Source organism: Ranitomeya variabilis, chromosome 1 (genome assembly GCF_051348905.1).
Source record: "Ranitomeya variabilis isolate aRanVar5 chromosome 1, aRanVar5.hap1, whole genome shotgun sequence".
In the NCBI taxonomy this organism is placed as follows: Eukaryota; Metazoa; Chordata; class Amphibia; order Anura; family Dendrobatidae; genus Ranitomeya; species Ranitomeya variabilis.
This window is the reverse complement of record NC_135232.1, coordinates 1,121,183,539-1,121,204,217: the sequence shown is the minus strand read 5'-3', so window position 1 is coordinate 1,121,204,217 and position 20,679 is coordinate 1,121,183,539. Positions and strand designations below refer to the sequence as shown.

Here is a 20,679-nt window from a genome sequence, read left to right as displayed (position 1 = left end):
TAGCAAGGCAGAGTCCAGTAGAAACTCGCTGGCTAATTTGTATAAACTGCAAGATAGAATTAAACGTCACTTTCTCACCTATGCTTCTGCTGAATACATAAGGCAAAAGAGTTAAAAAATAAAAAAATTCAGTCCAAATTCACCAAAATACCAGCCAAGTGAACATCTATAAACTCAAAATGCGTTACAAAGACAGTAAAGCAAAAAATTCGCAGCATTTCTCTACAAACTGTGGAGAGTTGGACTGTAAATTATTTTGATTGTGGTGGTCCCCATAAAGAGCAAATAAAATGAAGCGATTGCCTGATAACCCAACAGAGTGAGGCCATTGGTTGGAGAAGGTTTGCGTGGCTCTGTACGGCTCATGCTCATGAAGTTGCAGCCCCACGACTAATATACAAGCATTGGCATAAATGTTTAAGGACCTCGGCAATGTCGTTGGCCGGTGGTGCAGTGATCGTTTGCATCCTTAGCATGGTTGCCATCATTGGGTGTCAGCCCTGAGTACAATCCCATATACATGGCACAGGTTATAAAGTGGTTTGGTACCGCATGAATATCTTCTATAAAACACATCATAAATGTACCACCGAAAAAAGGCAAAATGTGACACGTAAAACAGTCATTTAAACTGGAAAAAAAACAGCAAAAAGTCTTTAATGGCACAAAGGATTGGCTACGGGTAAGGCACAAGAGGCACGTTTACAGGCTAATGTAGAGGCTTGTCACGAATAGTTACAGTTCCGTCCTCCATTCCAAAATAGACTCTTTCGGCCATATTTATGAACAGCCCAGTGTCCACCACACCTGCAAAAAAATAAAGTAAAAAAGGTCAGTAGGTTTGCAAACCTAAAACAAACAACCCCAACATTCTGATAACATTCTCTTTTATTGCAGATTTCCCCTGAAATTGGGAATGGTAGATTAGACCCGAGAAAAAGAAAGTGTGGAGGGCACCGCTGCAATACTAAGAGGGGTTCTCCATGGGCACGTGTGGGGATATATGAAACTACAAAAAAGAGAAAAGCATGCCCATAGAATTGGGAACACCCATGCTGAATAAAACGTTTTATTATTTCAATATCAAAACCGTGATTACACATCCGACACAGCAACAATTAAAAACAAAGTGTGAACCGCTCTAAGGTCAACTATTATCTCAGACTCAAATACTGTAAGCACAGGTTAAAAAAAAAACACACATTAAGAAATGTATATATACACACACACATGTACACGTAAACAGTATACACATGTGCACATGAGCTAGTCTACCTATTCACAGTACCATATAGACCATTGGGTGAGAAAAGGAAAAAAGTCCTTAACATCAAAAATCAATCAGAAAGAAATATACGTATATATACACAAGTAGACCCATTGGCATGGAAAAGAAGCTTGGCCACTAAATAGTGGCACATGGAAAATCATGCACAAAGCTGCATAGGTCCATACAATTCCAAGACCATAGAAGAGGCATAGAAAAGACAATATAGTCAAGGGTATGCAGACATACAGAACCGGTCTCCACGGAATGGCAGGAAAAGGAAGGCCAAACCTCAAACCCAACAATGAGGGAATAGATATATCTGGTAAGGAGCCATGAGAGCTGAGAAAAATATTAGCACCGCACACGTATCACCACAACTGTTGTGGCTTCTTCAGGGGTGGCGATATGCGTGGGGTGCTCACCCGCTCCTATTTTTCTGCAGCTTTGTGCATGATTTTCCATGTGCCACTATTTAGTGGCCAAGCTTATCTTTTCCATGCCAATGGGTTTACTTGTATATATATGCGAAATATTTTTTTCTGATTAGATTTTTGATGTTAAGGACTTTTTTCCTTTTCTCACACAAAGGTATATTAGACCCGGTTACATGGGAATTTCAGCCTCCTGCCTCGGTCTCATAGGACCCAGCAGGTCTCCTCCCTTCATCCACAGATCACCTGATTGGAGTAAGGGTTGTGTACAAAGTCTTATGGACATTTCCTTCCAGTATAAAGCATTTTCACACACAGTTTCCTTCCACTGTAGTCTACTCCAGGGCCGGTGAAGCAGTGTCTCTCCCTACTTTGTCACAGCCTAGCTCGTCGCCACAATTCTGCATCCTATTTCTTACACTACTGGTGCTCGGGACCAACCACTAGTCCCACAAATTAAGTCCCGTTACTGGTGGCGTTCACCAAGCTCAGGATTTCTCATGACACGTCGTCCTATCCAAGGACTCCTTTTGGATGGAAATCCACTGTCTTCTTTAGTCAGTTCACAGTCCAGCTACTCCCTTGTCTCTTAGGCTTTTTAGTAGTTCATCCATAAAATGGCAGTACTGCTCACAAACTCTTCTTACTTCAACTTCTCCCCATCACTAAGCCCTCCACCTGTGGGCTACTCCCAAATCTTAACTACTTCTGACTCTGCTGCCTGTTGCTGGGCAGAACTTCCTTACACTACACTAATCTTACACTATACATTCCTTATAAACACTGCTACACACTATACATAGTAAACTAAAATACACTATAGGGAATCCACTCACATTATGCATAACCTTTACATTAGATATCAAAATACACACTAAAAACTGCAGGACATATATTGTGTCATGTGAAGAAAAAAACTATGTAAGAGACACTAAACATTTATTCGCATAACGTGATTGGTGTCTTCAGGGACAGGAATGAGACAGTACAGTCCACACCCTTAGGCCTGTTTCACACGTCAGTGGCTCCGGTACGTGTGGTGACAGTTTTCTCACGTACCGGAGACACTGACTCACGTAGACACATTAAAATCAATGTGTCTCTGCACATGTCAGTGTGTTTTCACGGACCGTGTGTCCGTTTGAAAAACATGGAGACATGTCAGTGTTCGTGGGAGCACACGGACCCATTAAAGTCAATGGGTCCGTGTAAACACGTACCGCACACGGATGCTGTCCGTGTGCTGCCCGTGTGCCAACTGAGTACCACACGGACGTTGCAGGAGACCGCGCTACAGTAAGCGCTGCCCCCCCAGCGTGTGGTGCTGAAGCCGCCATTCATTTCTTCTCCCCAGCAGCGTTCGCTGGAGAAAAGGAATGAAAAATCAATTTTTTATTATTTTTGTGTTTATATTAAAGTTCCCGGTAACCTCCCCCCTCCCAACCCCTGTGCGCCCGTCCGCTGGAAATAAAATACTCACCCAGCTCCCTCGATGCTTCCTCTCAGCGCCACAGCTTGTCCTGTATGAGCGGTCACGTGGTACCGCTCATTACAGTGATGAATATGCGGCTCCACCTCCCATAGGGGAGCGCTGTCTCCTGCACGGTCCATGTGGTACTCAGTCGGCACACGGCTGCCGCACGTGTGCCACACTGATGTGCCACGTGAGATCACAGACACACAGACACGGATAACTCCGGTACCGATTTTTCCGGTACCGGAATTATCTGGACGTGTGAGACTGGCCTTACAGGAGGAGGTAGCACTGTCAATGATCCCTAATCTCTATGCACAAGCGCTGGTTCAGTGCTGGGTATACAGAAACCGAGAGGGTAAACATGGTAATAAGCCAAGTTTATCTTCTCTGTGGGGAGTCTGGCTGTACCAGACAGCTGACTCCAGGCCCCCCACATCAGTATGATCTCCTGCAAGATGCTTACTCTGCATTGAAGTTTTAGAAGGTCAGTGCAGAATAAAGCGATTAAGAGGCTGTAGAAAAATAGGTGTCTTTTTCACAAGAAGTGCCACATTTGTGTTATGCTGTATTTGGAATTGCTAAGGTGAGTGAGGCCTAGCTGCAATATCAGTCTATAGACAAAAAACGCTGATCTTTTTGGTAAAAAAATAAATAATTTAAAAAATACCATATAAAAGAAAATCTACTCTTCTTAATTCACAGCTGCATCTACAATTTTGTGGGCTTCAGAGCTGAAATCTTTCAGCATTTATGGTCATTACAGCATGTACAAGGGGAAATTAGTGGCAATTTGTGGAGTGCTTACACAGCACTAAAACGTGAGTTTCTACAAAGCCTTCCACAATCCGAGATTAGAGAAGTAGTCAGATGTGCGAGATGAAAAGCTTGCTGATGGTTTCCAACAACGATCATTAGTACTACTGCTGGACATTTATCTTTTTGCGGTTGCATCAAAATTATCATGAAAATTGACAAATAAATTCTAAAGCCAAATCAATTTTACAAAATTTATCACAACAGTTTTAGTAAATGTGCAAAACTTCAAAATGACGAGTAAAAGGGCACCTTTAGCTTCTGAATTACGACATTTCAAGTTGCGTACAAGTTCTATATTCTTGGGCCATAATTGCATTAAAAAGGGTGTAGAACAAATAAATTTATGTTGTAACTCGTGATGAGCGAACGTTCTCGGATAAAGTGTTATCGGAGGATGGTCAGGTGCTAACCAAGTGGCATGCTCGAAAAATAGGTTTGCATCACCGCGGCTGCATGTCTCTCGGGCGTTCAACAGCCCCAACATCTGAAGGGATTGTCTAACAAACAGTTACACCTTCCGTTCTTTATACAGGGGCCTCAAACATTCAATGCAGAAGGAAAATTATGTGGATTAGTATCAAATAATGGAGACTGTTTTTCAAAGTTCTTTGGTTTCCACGTAAAGCTTTCACTATGGTTTCCATGAGCTGTACGTGCAAGTCAGTTTGGGTATTAGTCAGAGAAACTAGAGACAGTTTCGGGAGGGCGACAGAAGCAGAGAGCTGCACCTGGTCCTCGTAGACCATCCTTGGTCCCGGCCTGGATAATGACTTGCAATGTCAGGAGAATAACGGTTTGTCAGGTTTGGACTGAGCCGCTGTGGACTTTCTACAGAGAAATTTAATTGTGGAAATGCTACAGATTCCATTCCATGAATTGCAAAGGGTGAATTCTGCAGCATAAAAGGGAGATGCTACTGAAATTAAAACAGGTCGTCCATTACTTCATCAGTGACGAGCTATCCTTAGGATAGTGTGTAAAAATAAATTCAGCACGCCAAGTCAGAAGCAAAGAACAGAAGAGTGTTTTATTAGTACAGGTTCATCCACTGTAGAAATAATCTATTTGACGTTTCGGCCAGTTGCATGGCCTTCATCAGAACAGGGGAACCTTCTTACAAAAGCCTGACACAGAGCTGGAGATATGAACCACTGTACAGCAGATGTAGCACACAGTAGTTCATATCTCCAGCGCCATGTCAGGCTTTTGTAAAAAGGTTCCCCTGTTCTGATGAAAGCCGTGCAACTGGCCGAAATGTCAAATATATTATTTATTTATACAGTGGATAAATAGAATTTTAATAATCTTTATTTTTTATTTATTTTTATATAGCGCTAACATTCCGCAGCGCTTTACAGTTTGCACACATTATCGCTGTCCCCGTTGGGGCTCACAATCTAAATTCCCTATCAGTATGTCTTTGGAATGCGGGAGGAAACCGGAGTGCCCGGAGGAAACCCACGCAGACACGGAGAGAACATACAAACTCCTTGCAGATGTTGTCCTTGGTGGGGTTTGAACCCAGGACTCCAGCGCTGCAAGGCTGCAGTGCTAACCACTGAGCCACCGTGCTGCCCACAATTCACCTTGGAATGCCAAATTTTATTTTTTTTTTACATTATTAGTGGAGAGGCATCCTATTAGCACACCCAACTTTACAGGAGTGCCACACAGCCCAATTTTGTCTACGATAATCCTTACGATCAGACATTAATGTCTGATCGGTCGTGTTCCAACACCTGGCCAATCATCTCTTCCATGTCGGCAGCCAGAAATGGTCAATTGTGGAGCTCCTCCATCATCTGATAGTGGCCACGGGTGAGTACTACACATTCGCCTCCTATTGATTTGAGAACAGCTGATAGTCGGAGATGCCAGGTACAATAATATTCAGTAGATTTTCAGACATCTGTCAGCAGGATCAATACCCCTAAGCCGTCTATATTGGCATGTAGGTCATAGGGAATTGAATACAATGATACCTTGATATCTGTGATATGAAGCTCTATTCCAGAAAAATCCAAGGTTTTTTTTTTTTTTTTTTTTTTAACATGAGCTGTTAAGATCTATGGACCTGACATAGATCTCCTAGAGAGTTTGACTCCAGAGTTACTGTAAATGAGAGCGGTCGTTACCAGTGTGAGACATGTAGGTCAGGAGAACAGAAAGATGCCGGTCCCACAAACATTGCGAAAGACCGCCATACCCAAAGGAAGGATGACTGGAGAGGTGGTCACACATGCGCACTCCTTTCTATGAGGTGGCGGCCACGTCGCCTAAGATTTCCGTGCCTGGATGTAATGACCTAAATCACCAAGCAGACTGCAGCGATGGATTCAAGGTCCATCAGAAATGCCGCGGATAAGCCATAGATCTCCACGTAGTAGAAGTGCTGGTAGTCCGTTACACGGACGTGTTGGAGAAAGACGATCTGTGGACAGATGTCAAGAGCCATGAGCTGGCTAAGAGACCCATCCATTCTTTGGGCAGCTTCCGTTTGCAAGCCTAGTTTGTTTCTTTTGATGGAATAGACTCTGATGAAGACGCTTTAGGAAAGAGGCCGCTGGCACTATTCTGAAGCTTCTTCGACTTGAAAAACCTTGGTGTTTTAAAGACGTCATGTGAACATGTCCTGACAGAAGTCTGCATTGTGCCAGGCTCATACTCAAGACAGAAAGTCATCCTAAGCCTGAGGCTTCTGCTAGTGGTTACATGGGAGTAAAAACTGGCAATGTTCAGGCCTACTAATTTATAGTTGACCGATATTTTCAATGTATTTCTATTTTTTTATGAAATATATATATATATTTTTTTTTTTTCATTGGTGTACTGAAAAACCTAAAATTACTTTACGCTGGAAAAAGAAAAATCTCCAGCCATAGTGTAAAAGAAAAGGTTTAAAGACCTCTAAAGTCTAAAGACTTCCCATGTGTCCCCCCAATGGTTAAGAGGTTGGCACAGAAGGAGGAAAAAAAACAAAATGCATTTCCAGATTTTAAACATTGCTATTCAATACCTTATTATTTTGTCATTTATTATAGTATTTTATTCAGTATGTTTATTGTGCACTTTAAATTCTTTGCAGTCACTTAATGCTGCAGATATTTTAGCTCCCCGATATCCAGGGGCGGTCTTGTTCTGTGTATGTGATGCAGACATGTTCTGTTGTATAAGGCGGAACACTCTACCCACCAGTGGAATTTTGGAAAAACTGAAGTGACATGAACAACATACAAGTATAAGAGACCTTTGCTACCACCTACCGGTCTGTACTGTAAGTGTATGTTCACACCTGCCATTATTTTTTTTGCGGTAAATCTGTTTACAGTACCAGCAATGTGAATGAAATTTCAAAAATCTCATGCATAAGCTTGTTTTTTTTTTCCCTTGCGTTTTTTTATTCTTTTTATTTGCAGCATGTCAATTCTTTCAGTGTTTATCAACCAAGCTAATGAATGAGGAGAGTGAAGAGTGGAGGGAGAAAATAAATAAATAATAATTGGTTGAGAATAGGCCATCATAACGTTCTAGGAAATATTCAATGACGACCAGTAATGCTATGTGCGGTCTTTGCAAAAATATCCATTAGAGCAGTGTTTCTCAACTCCAGTCCTCAAGAGCCACCAACAGGTCACGTTTTCAGGATTTCCTTAGTATTGCATGGGTGACAATTTCATCACCTGCTCAAGCACTAATTCTAACGCCTATGCAATATTAAGGAAATCCTGAAAACGTGACCTGTTGGTGGCTCTTGAGGACTGGAGTTGAGAAACACTGCATTAGAGCCTTTACCAATATTAGTAGCCTGCCAAATTCAGGTGACAGAGTCCCTTTAAACACAACACAACCCCTGACTGACCAGAAGGGCAGGGATATACCAATTCACAATAGTTATTTATATGACTTCTATCCAATCTTGAATTTACCTTACTACAGAATAGATTTGTTTTCTGTCCGACTCCATAGAGACCAATTGTGTCATCTAAAGAATTGTTTTTCTTACTTTTATTTAGCATCTTAAGAGAAAAATTCGACACCCTTGGAGAAACCAACCAGATTCTTTTTTTTGGTGCACACTAGATTCATGAGGATGGAAAGTACATGGCCAGAGAGTATTCTGAGTTATTCCATCTTGAGGACCATTGATGTCTCTGTATACAGTCCTATAAAACACCACAACTATGATACATGGAGACGAGCCAAGCTGCTCCCTGGATCTCAGTTGCGCACAGCGAATCTAACATTTTGTCTTAGGTGACTATATGGAATTTTATATAATCACCATTTTATTTTAGGTTATACTTTGTAAATTCAATAATGTGGGACCGCTAAGGGAGCAAATCTAACACCCCCAAAGCAAATTTATGAAAGCAATGTATTTTACCCCAATACAGATTTAAGCAGCGCTACATTGATGATGAGGTCTTCTGCATTTGAAAAGGTGACAGTCACATAAAAGGGTCATAATGAAAAATAATATCATCATCTCTCTGTCCAGAATAACTTGCTAATAACTGAGGGTATGACCGCTGGGACCTCCAGAAATCCCGAGATTAGGAATCTGGGAACCTGAGAAAAAGGTTCTGCAGAGGCACCACGTTGGATGGAGCGAAGGTGCACATGCTCTATAATTGGAATAATAAAGAAGAAAGCTGGAGAAAGCCGGGTGCCACCAAGCACAAACCAGTACCAGTTTCTTAGGGAAGATTGGACTTGTGAAGTAATCCTATAAAAGCGACTAAGGGTACCGTCACACAGTACCATTTTGATCGCTACGACGGTACGATTCGTGACGTTCTAGCGATATCGTTACGATATCGCAGTGTCTGACACGCAGCAGCGATCAGGGATCCTGCTGAGAATCGTACGTCGTAGCAGATCGTATGGAACTTTCTTTCGTCGCTTGATCACCCGCTGACATCGCTGGATCGTTGTGTGTGACAGCGATCCAGCGATGTGTTCGCTTGTAACCAGGGTAAACATCGGGTAACTAAGCGCAGGGCCGCGCTTAGTAACCCGATGTTTACCGTGGTTACCAGCGTAAACGTAAAAAAAACAAACAGTACATACTTACATTCCGGTGTCTGTCCCCGGCGTCTCAGCTTCTCTGCACTGTGTGAGCGCCGGCCAGCCAGAAAGCGAGCACAGCGGTGACGTCTGACGTCACCGCTGTGCTTTCCGGCTATGGCGCTTACACAGTGGAGAGAAGCAGAACGCCGGGGACAGACACCGGAATGTAAGTATGTACTGTTTGGTTTTTTTACGTTTACGCTGGTAACCAGGGTAAACATCAGGTTACTAAGCGCGGCCCTGCGCTTAGTTACCCGATGTTTACCCTGGTTACCGGGGACTTCGGCATCGCTCCAGCGCCGTGATTGCAACGTGTGACCGCAGTCTACGACGCTGGAGCGATAATCATACGATCGCTGCGACGTCACGGATCGTGCCGTCGTAGCGATTAAAATGGTACTGTGTGACGGTACCCTTACTAAAATAGCAAACACATTTAGCTGACTGGGTTATACCTACAGATTACAGAAAACACACAATACAGCCACAAGGGAATAAACGGATGGCATGTAGTTATTCCAAGAGTCCATCACATATCATTAGGAAACAATGAAACATTAACTTAAAAGGGAAGGTACCGCGTTTGTAGATCATTAATAAATCAATGTAATGTAGCATAACATTCTGTTATAACCAAGTTTTGATTGCATTTGAAACATTTTGTGTGTTATAGGAGTTTAAAGAAGGCACTGGAGGCTGACATCTTGATTTCACAGTAGCAGCATGACACCATCAGTGTCATAATATGGCACCCCATGGTCATAGGAGATAACAGACCACCACCAACCCCATCTATTGTAATGGAGCAGTCACTGCTGTGAACTGGGCACACCTCTGTGGGCTGCACAATTCACAGTAGTGGGAGTGTTTTGCTGCCATTTTCATGGAGCCCTCGGCTGTCGATTTGTCTCCTGTCATTAGGAACTGCTAACATAAGCAGTACTGCTTAAGAACAGATCCAAGATTGAGAGGAGTAAAATGAGGAGAAAAGCTTGGGCAGAGTATCAGAGACAGCAAAGATATCAAGGAGGAACAGTGTATGATCAACATTATTGGAGCAGGAGCTGTCAACAAGAGCTGGGACTCATTCCTCAGTAAGATAAAGAGCTGCATGTCCGCAGTGAACTTGTGGAGGGGGGTGAGAGACATATGAAGACTGGAGAGAGAGAGAGACATATGAAGACTGGAGAGAGAGAGAGACATATGAAGACTGGAGAGAGAGAGAGACATATGAAGACTGGAGAGAGAGAGAGACATATGAAGACGAGAGAGAGAGCGAGAGAGCGAGAGAGCGAGAGAGCGAGAGAGAGAGAGAGAGAGAGAGAGAGACTACTGGTGATAGCAGATCACAGGGCAGTCAGCCACAAAATGGCACTGCCCTGTGATGCTACTCTTCATTCTGCCCCAGGGATACTAGACCACCCAAAAGGGGAGGGAAATGGTGATGTCGGCAGTTACTGCCCCAATTTTGCTGCGAACAGTAAAGCTAGTAAGTCTTACTATAGCCGATTGAGGTCTAAAATGGAAAATGTTCCCCCTAGTGGTAAATATATATATTTTTAAAAAAATTATTATATATTTTTTATATAGAAAGGTTTGTAAACATTGCATTAATGCATTTTAATTACCATTTTAAGCTCCATTTCACAAAAAAGCAAACTGCAAGAAAACTGGTGGCACCTTCCCTTTAAAGGCAAACATAGGACCATTAAATCAGATAGTCCAACTGCAATTTTCTGGCCAAAGTAAACATGGCACAAACCCATCTGACACATGCATCATTAGATGGACAAGTAGGTGCATCACAGAATATGAAAATTCAGCCTGAACGGCTATTTTACCTGATTAATAGCCCATGCGGTCTCGTATATATTGGCAAAACAGCTCAACACAGATATCCACATCCAGAGCCGCAAATCCTTCATACAGTGGGAAAAAAAGTATTTAGTCAGCCACCAATTGTGCAAGTTCTCCCACTTAAAAAGATGAGAGAGGCCTGTAATTGACATCGTAGGTAGACCTCAACTATGAGAGTCAAAATGAGAAAACAAATCCAGAAAATCACCTTGTCTGATTTGGCAAGATTTATTTTGCAAATTATGGTGGAAAATAAGTATTTGGTCATTAACAAAAGTTCATCTCAATATGTTGTTATATATCCTTTGTTGGCAATGACAGAGGTCATTTTCTTATTATTGTTCCCACCGTTGATTTCATCACTCCAAGCTGGTTGGCTATTGCAGATTCAGTCTTCCCAGTCTGGTGCAGGGCTACAATTTTGTTCCTGGTGTCTTTCGACAGCTCTTTGGTCTTCACCATAGTGGAGTTTGGAGTGTGACTGTTTGAACTTGTTATCAGTATAAAAGACACCTGTCCACAACCTCAAACAGGTGCCATTACTACAGGTAATGAATGGAGGACAGAGGAGCCTCTTAAAGAAGAAGTTACAGGTCTGTGAGAGACAGAAATCTTGCACGTTTGTAGGTGACCAAATACTTATTTTACATCATAATTTGCAAAATAAATCTTGCCAAATCAGACAAGGTGATTTTCCGGTTTTGTTTTCTCATTTTGACTCTTATAGCTGTGGTCTACCTATGATGTCAATTACAGGCCTCTCTATGCGGTATTATGTGAGAAGTACATGGCAGTATTATGTGTGATCTGTTTGACGGTATTATGTGAGAACACTATGGCAGTATTATCTTCAGAAAGGGGTCCCATTCTAGGGTGGTCCTGGCTGAGCACCTGCACACGGGTCTGGGGTAATAGAGGGGCAGCATGACCTCCAGTTAGGTGCAGTCAGGGGAGGGCTGGTGAGGCAGCTGAAGAGAGGGGTCTCATTTTTATCATTACTATGTGGCTACATTTCCCCCATCCTGCTTCCCAGTGTCATCCTGGACTGCGCCTGACACCTCGCTTTCACACATCGCCAGGACAGGATGGAGAAGACAGGATCTGAGGAGGAGAATGGGGTTTTTGCATGCAAACTCTGGATCAGAACAGGCCATCAATCAGCAGAAATGTTTCCTGGATTTCTGAGGAGCAGACGGCCCATCCATGTGTATAAAAGACAGCGCTCTATGTACAATCCCTGGCTGCTCCATGCACCGAATATGGTGCCCCCTATAGCCAGCCTGATCAGGGACATCATCCAAGCCCCCAGCTAGGTGGGCCGATCGCCTAGGTCTACAATCAGCATCTGTGGGTGACAGCACTGCCTCTTCTCCTGTGCTACATGCCTGCCCACCGCCTGCCCAGGAAGCTTGTGCAGATGCCTCCTGCCCCTGTCGTTGCACATATGAAACTACGTCCACTTTCTTGTACGAGTGCAGCCTTCAGCTGTCCCTACCACAGGCCTTGGAATACATGCGGAAAAACGCAGCCACCCACCCACTTACAAGCCCAAACACTAAACAGCCACATTTCAACACTACTTGCCCTGGAAATATTGCCGTTAAGGCTTGTGGACACTGAGGCTTTCCGCAACCTCATGGCAGCGGCCATTGTTCTGTCCTTCTAACAGGACAGGGGTTCGTTTCAAGCATTAAAAGGTTAACGATTATTATAGTTCTGGTTTTGTTGTGTTATAGCACCACCCAGTGGTGGATAAATTTATAACCTGTGTTTTCCATGAATAATAGAGTGTTGCATTGTGGGTTTCAGCAAAGCATCATGGGATTGGGAAATTCCCCAGCCTTTTCTCTTGTATTTCCTGTTCACTCTGTTATTCAGCTGTGTTGGAACTACTTCATTTACCTGCCACCCTGGTTAGTTTATCCGGTAAGATTGCTATCCTTGTTTTTGTAATATATTGTTCTATAGAATGTGATTACTGTATAGCAACTAGTACCCGGGAAATCTATTATCTGTGAGTTACTGTATGTAGCTGCATGTAGAAGTTGCATCATCCTGTATGCTTTCCCTGTTAGTTATAGTATCAGTTGTGCTGTTACGTGCCCAATACTTACTCAAATCATTTGTATTCTTATAGTTTTACCGCATTTCAATACCTGTTACCAATAAACAAGTTAGACTACAGAAAACAGTCTGCTTACTTTGGAAGACAGAAGTGGTTTATGCTGTATGTTGGATCACACACCGTATCAACGTGTATGAAGACAGAACAGTAAAACGGGTGCTAAATACCAGCGGAGGCCAGTAAAACGGGTGCTAAATACCAGCGGAGGCCAGTAAAACGGGTGCTAAATACCAGCGGAGGCCAGTAAAACGGAAGCTAGGCGCCGGGATTACAGTAAAGGGAGGCTAGACGCCAGCGATAGCAAATAACTCTTACGGAGCCGCTTGTACCATACCGCACTGCCTGCAGATACCGCAGCGGCCGCTATACAGTCACAAGTACCGAGAGTGCAGCCCACCAAGCATGACACGTCTCAGTCCACGCTGAAGTCATTCCTACCCGCTCTGAGACATCCTACAGCCTGCAAACGGACACAAAATGTCTGCAAGTCGAGCATCTTCACTCAGGACGAGGTCCCAAACAAGCCGCTCTAGCAAGTCTTCCTCGAAAAGGTCTGTCACCCTCGCCCGAGCAGAAGCTGAGGCGGCGAAAGTAAGATCCTCCTTCGCTGCACAAGAGATGCAGTTAAAGCTAAGACAAGCAGACCAAGAAGTAGAAAGCGCCCGCCTGCAAGCAGGGCAAGAAGCAGAAAGAGCCCGCCTGCAAGCAGAGCAAGAAGCAGAAAGAGCCCGCCTGCAAGCAGAGCTAGAAGCAGAAAGAGCCCGCCAAGAAGCAGAAAGAGCCCGCCTGCAAGCGACCTTAGAAAGGCTTTCCGCTGAAAAAGAAGCAGCAGCCGCAATAGCCAAAGCTGAGTTTTTAGAAGCCGTGGAGTTTCCTGAATCCGAGCGAGGCAGCGACATACGCGGATCAGACCTTGATCATCAGGACCCTGCTCAACGCGTCTCAGAATATGTCCACCAACATCCCAAAGTGGAAGACTACTCTGATCCGTTACGCCAACCAGCCTATACAGATTACCAGAGATCCTTTCTCCAAACACCGTACTGGAAGCAGGAAAGTATACTGCGAAACGACATTGATCACCACTACCGTCCTACGGAACAGAAGGTACGGCTTCCGCCCAGACTGACAGGGACACCCTTCGCCACTGAACGGGTTTATACAGACTTTCCTATGCCAGAAGCTCCTACCAGGTATGAGGATGCACCACAAACACCGCATAACAGCACACCAGCTCACGTCGGCACAGACTCAGCCACTATGAACTTTGCAAGGTTCTTTACCCGCCGGGAGCTGGTGACCAAGGGACTTGTAAAGTTCACTGATCGAGCTGAAAGCTACAGAGCATGGCGAGCCTCTTTTCAGAATGCCATCAGAGACTTGCATCTTTCCAGTAGTGAAGAGTTAGATCTATTGGTTAAGTGGCTTGGGAGCGAGTCAGCTGAACATGCCCAAAGAATCAGGAACATTAACATAAAGTACCCACACACAGGACTTCGTATGGTGTGGGAGAGACTCGAAGAATGTTATGGGTCAATAGAAGCTATAGAAAATGCTTTGTATAAAAGAATTGATGATTTCCCCAAGATAGTAAATAAGGGTTATCAAAAGCTCAGGGAACTGAGCGACTTGTTAATGGAGGTACATGCTGCTCAGGCAGAAGGTGATCTACCAGGGTTGGCATTCCTGGACACTGCCAGAGGTGTCAACCCGATTGTCCAAAAGCTCCCTTACAACTTACAAGAAAAGTGGGTCAGTCACGGGTCCCGTTACAAACAGGCTCATAAGGTACCATTTCCTCCTTTCAGGGTGTTTGAAGACTTTGTTGCTCAGCAGGCTAAAGTTAGAAATGACCCTAGTTTCGATTTCACTATGTCATGTACCACTGCCTCTGGTGTAAAACCCAGTAAAACACCAGTGGCAGTCCACAAAACTAATGTTACCTCCACAGGTTTTCCTTACAGGGCAAGCAAGTCCTCTCCAGAAGAGGACACACCGCAGGATCTCAGCAAATACTGCCCCCTACACAAGAAACCTCATCCTCTCCTAAAATGTAGAGCCTTCAGGGAGAAGTCTCTAGAAGACCGTAAGAGTTTCCTAAAGGAAAACAAGATATGCTTCAGATGCTGCGCGACAACCTCACACTTCGCCAAGAACTGTGAAACCAGTGTGAAATGCACAGAATGTAGTAGTGTGGAGCACAACACGGCCTTACATCCTGGACCACCCTCAGGGGTATCGTCACGAGTAGAAGAGTCTGCCGAAAAACAGACGGACCCCGACGTGGACACCCCAGTGGTCACTTCTCGGTGCACAGAAATCTGCAAGGAACTCGTAGCACGAAGATCCTGCTCAAAGATCTGTCTTGTCAGAGTATTCCCAGCGAGCCAACGGGATAAGGCGATCAAGGTATATGCAATCTTGGATGATCAGAGCAACAGGTCTCTAGCTAAATCCTTTCTCTTCGACACCTTCAACATTGCTGGTCCCGGCTCTCCGTACTCCTTGAAGACATGTGCAGGTACTGTCGAGACGGCGGGGAGGAGAGCAACTGGATTCAAAGTAGAGTCTATAGACGGTCAAACCTGCTTATCCTTGCCATCAATACTGGAGTGCAACCAGATTCCAGACAACAGGTCTGAGATACCTACACCAGAGGTAGCAGCTCATCACACCCACTTGAGATGTATAGCTCACCTGATACCAGAGCTCGACCAAGGAGCTCCTATTGTCTTACTTCTCGGAAGAGACATACTACGGGTCCACAAGGCTAGAGGACAGATCAACGGCCCACAAAACGCCCCATATGCTCAGAGACTTGACCTAGGATGGGTCATTGTGGGAGATGTCTGTTTGGGTGGAGCACACAGGCCGACATCAGTCAACAGCATGCTCACCAATACCCTTGAGAATGGACGCCCGTCTCTCTTCCAGCCATGCGAGAGTAGTTTCCTGATTAAAGAATTGCCACACCACACCCCTCCACCTTGTCCGTTAGCTGATCCTTCCTGTGAAGACCATGCATGTGACGGTGAGCAAGATCATATAGGGTGCACAGTTTTCCACAGGAAAAGAGAAGACAACCAGGTAGCAATGTCCATAGAGGACAGACTGTTCTTGGACATCATGGAGCGAGAGATAGTAAGAGATGAATCAAAGAGTTGGGTCGCACCTTTACCATTCAAACCACAGAGGCAATGCTTACCCAACAACAGAGAACTTGTCTACAGTCGATTTGTTTCCCTTACGCGCAAACTGCAGAAGGCACCAGAAACAAAACACTTCTTTACCTTCATGGAGAGAATATTCCAGAGTGGCCACGCGGAAATTGCACCTGTACTTCAAGATTCCGAGGAATGTTGGTACTTACCTATTTTCGGCGTGTATCATCCGAAGAAACCAGGTCAGATAAGAGTGGTATTTGACTCAAGTGCCAGATACGAAGGGGTTTCTTTAAACGACGTCTTCCTGTCTTGTCCAGACCTCAACAACAGACTTCTGGGAGTACTTCTTCGTTTCCGCAAAGATGCAGTAGCATTTATGGCCGACATACAACAGATGTTTCACTGCTTCCTTGTTAAAGAAGAACACAGAAACTACTTGAGGTTCTTCTGGTACCGCAATAATGACCCCTACAAGGACATCGTGGAATATCGTATGAAGGTTCACATCTTCGGGAACAGCCCTTCCCCTGCTGTTGCTATCTATGGCCTTAGACATTCAGCCAGAGAAGGTGAAGCGAAATATGGATCGGATGTAAGATCTTTCGTGGAAAAGGATTTCTACGTAGATGACTGCCTGAAATCCACACCCACAGAGGAGTCAGCAGTCAGTCTCCTGAAAAGGGCACAAGAAATGCTCGCTTCATCCAATTTGAGGTTGCACAAAATTGCTTCCAACAGCCAGAAACTAATGGCAGCCTTTCCCTCTCAAGATTACTCAACCGATTTAAAAGACTTGGATTTAAGCACGGACTCCCTTCCCATGCAGCGGAGCCTGGGTCTACTCTGGGATTTGAAAAAGGATGCATTCACCTTCCAGATCAGTGAAGAAGAGAAACCCTTCACGCGTAGAGGCGTCCTGTCCATTGTGAACAGCTTGTACGATCCTCTGGGATTTGTAACCCCTGTAATTATCCAAGGTAAAATGATGTTGAGAGACTTCACCCAAGAGACATCCGATTGGGATGATCCGCTTCCCAGCGATAAAAAAGAATTGTGGGAAAGATGGAAACATTCTTTAGAAGCCCTGTCAAGTCTCTACGTGGCACGACCATATGCTTCTGTGCCTTCATCAGAAATCAAGGTGCAAAGGCTTTGTATCTTTTGCGATGCTTCAACCAAGGCAATTGCAGCAGTGGCGTATTTGAAAACAACTGACATCAATGAACAATGCCACGTAAGGCTTGTTATGAGCCGGACAAAATTGGCCCCACTCCGTGAACACACAGTACCCAGACTGGAACTCTGTGCAGCTGTGCTGGCAGTAGAGTTAGCTGAGCTTATCTCGACAGAAATGGACCTGGAAATCAAAGAAGTCGAGTTTTACACCGACAGCAAGGTAGTGCTGGGGTACATCTGCAATGAAACTCGTCGCTTCTATGTCTATGTCAGCAATCGGGTGCTAAGGATCAGGAGATCCACCGAACCTAAACAGTGGCACTATGTGTCCACGCACCACAATCCGGCGGACCACGCAACCAGATCCGTTGAAGCAAGACAACTTAAGGACACAACCTGGTTCACCGGCCCTACATTCTTATACCGTTCGACGCCATATGTGGACGAGTCAAACATCTTTGAATTGGTGGATCCAGAGGCAGATGAGGAAATCCGCCCTCAGGTATCCGTTCTACGTACGGTGACTAAAGACAATCACCTCAAATCCCACCGCTTCAACAGGTTCTCAACTTGGGACTCACTTGTTCGTGCCCTCGTTTGTTTAATTCATGTGGCTCAATCCTACAAGTCAACGTCACCCGCCAACCAGAAACCTTGCAAAGGTTGGCACCACTGCAAGTGTGCCTTTACCGTTCCAAGCATGGAAAATGCCAAGAACGTTATAATTCGTACCATACGACGTGAATGTTACGCCAAAGAAATAGATAACCTTAATAAAAGCCAACCTGTTTCCAGAGATGGTGTCTTGAGGAAGCTTGATCCAATCATTGACCAGGATGGGCTGTTAAGAATTGGAGGTCGTCTTCAAGAAGCTGAGGTGGAATTCGGGGAGAAACACCCTATAATAATTCCTGGACATCATCATGTCACGACCCTGCTTGTGCAACACCACCACGTCTTGGTGAAACATCAGGGACGGCTGTTTACTGAAGGAAATCTACGAACTGCTGGACTATGGATAGTCGGAGCAAAACGATGCGTGAGTAAACTCATTTACAATTGCGTGATTTGTCGCAAACTCCGTGGCGGGGCTCAAAAGCCGAAGATGGCCAATCTCCCACCAGACAGACTTAGTACAGAACCTCCCTTTACCAACGTCAGACTGGACGTATTCGGGCCATGGTCTGTGGTTGCACGGAACACTAGAAGAGTCCAGGCCAATGCCAAACGCTGGGCTGTTATGTTCACCTGTATGTCCATTAGAGCAGTCCACATTGAAGTAATTGAGTCCATGGACACTTCAGGGTTTATAAATGCACTCCGACGTTTCATCGCCATCAGAGGTCCCGTGAAGCACATACGCTCCGATAGAGGTACCAACTTTGTAGGAGCAGTGAAAGAACTTCAAATTCCTTCCAACCTAGACACCACCGGTGTGGAAAGATACCTTAGTGAGCAGGGATGTACCTGGACTTTCAATCTACCACACTCTTCTCACATGGGAGGCGCTTGGGAGAGGATGATAGGAATAGCACGCAGAATCCTTGACTCCATATTCTTGCAAGCAGGTAGTGCAAGACTCACACATGAAAGTTTGACCACATTCCTAGCAGAAGTTTCGGCCATCATTAATGCCGGACCGTTGACTTCACTTTCTGGTGACTCTGAGGATCCGACCATTCTCACTCCTGCCATGTTACTTACTCAGAAGGCCAGCGTTCTCAGCGCTCCACCTGGAGAATTTAGCAACAAGGACCTCTACAGACGACAGTGGAGACAAGTCCAAAGTCTTTCCAATACCTTCTGGGACAGATGGAGGAAGCAGTACCTCTCCACCTTACAACCAAGGAGGAAGTGGCAGACCGACAAACCAAACATCAAAACCGGTGATGTCGTTCTCATGAAAGACAGCCAGTCACACCGTAATGAGTGGCCACTAGGCCTCATCACTAAAGTATTCCCAAGCAAAGATGGGAAGATCCGTAAGGTCGAGGTCAAAGTAGGCAAGTCCGGGGAAAGCAAACTATTCCTCAGACCAATGGCGGAACTTGTCTTACTGTTTTCGCCAAAAGAACCTGTAGGTGGCATCGGTTGATGCCAAGCGGGGAGTGTTCTGTCCTTCTAACAGGACAGGGGTTCGTTTCAAGCATTAAAAGGTTAACTATTATTATAGTTCTGGTTTTGTTGTGTTATAGCACCACCCAGTGGTGGATAAATTTATAACCTGTGTTTTCCATGAATAATAGAGTGTTGCATTGTGGGTTTCAGCAAAGCATCATGGGATTGGGAAATTCCCCAGCCTTTTCTCTTGTATTTCCTGTTCACTCTGTTATTCAGCTGTGTTGGAACTACTTCATTTACCTGCCACCCTGGTTAGTTTATCCGGTAAGATTGCTATCCTTGTTTTTGTAATATATTGTTCTATAGAATGTGATTACTGTATAGCAACTAGTACCCGGGAAATCTATTATCTGTGAGTTACTGTATGTAGCTGCATGTAGAAGTTGCATCATCCTGTATGCTTTCCCTGTTAGTTATAGTATCAGTTGTGCTGTTACGTGCCCAATACTTACTCAAATCATTTGTATTCTTATAGTTTTACCGCATTTCAATACCTGTTACCAATAAACAAGTTAGACTACAGAAAACAGTCTGCTTACTTTGGAAGACAGAAGTGGTTTATGCTGTATGTTGGATCACACACCGTATCAACGTGTATGAAGACAGAACAGCCATCCCTCGGTACACACTCCCCAGCCGACACCATTTCCCCTGGAAAGCCGTATCTGCCATACACTGTAAGAGAATGCTCAGTCATAATATTACTGAACAGCCACGTTGGCTCTTGCAGCCATCTAGTGCAAAGTTAGAAACCAACTAATTTTAAGATGTACTTCTGAAAGTCAGACAGATTGGAGACAAGATGAGATCATGGCCATTAGCAGGTATAGTGGACATACACACAGGCTAATTCGATCAGCAGCAGGGCCATGAGAATAGAAAAAGGGTAAACATATGATCTACTATATAATGGTCTAAGGGTCACTTTCGCCTGTCTGTCTTTGTCACGGATATTCATTGGTCGCGGCCTCTGTCTGTCATGGAAATCCAAGTCGCTGATTGGTAATGGCTGTTTTGCCGGGACCAATCAGCGATGGGCACAGTCCGGAAGAAAATGGCTGCTCCTTACTCCCCGCAGTCAGTGCCTGGCGCCTGCTCCCCTCCGATCACACACGGTTAATGCCAGCGGTAACGGACCGCATTATGCCGCGGGTAACGCACTCCGTTACCGC

The 20,679-nt window shown here is 44.6% G+C and overlaps 1 protein-coding gene across 4 annotated transcripts in view; it reads right to left on the bottom strand.

The window, feature by feature from the left end:
• Window positions 1–637: 637 nt before the first annotated feature.
• The window catches only part of RPIA (ribose 5-phosphate isomerase A), a 52,140-nt gene continuing 32,098 nt past the window's right edge, over window positions 638–20,679 (bottom strand). For all 4 annotated transcript variants that reach the window (XM_077280267.1, XM_077280271.1, XM_077280270.1 and 1 more), the window contains exon 10: window positions 638–807. In XM_077280267.1, coding sequence (XP_077136382.1) covers window positions 710–807 — 98 coding nt within the window. In that variant the 3' untranslated portion in view covers window positions 638–709. The remainder of the gene's footprint in view (window positions 808–20,679) is intronic.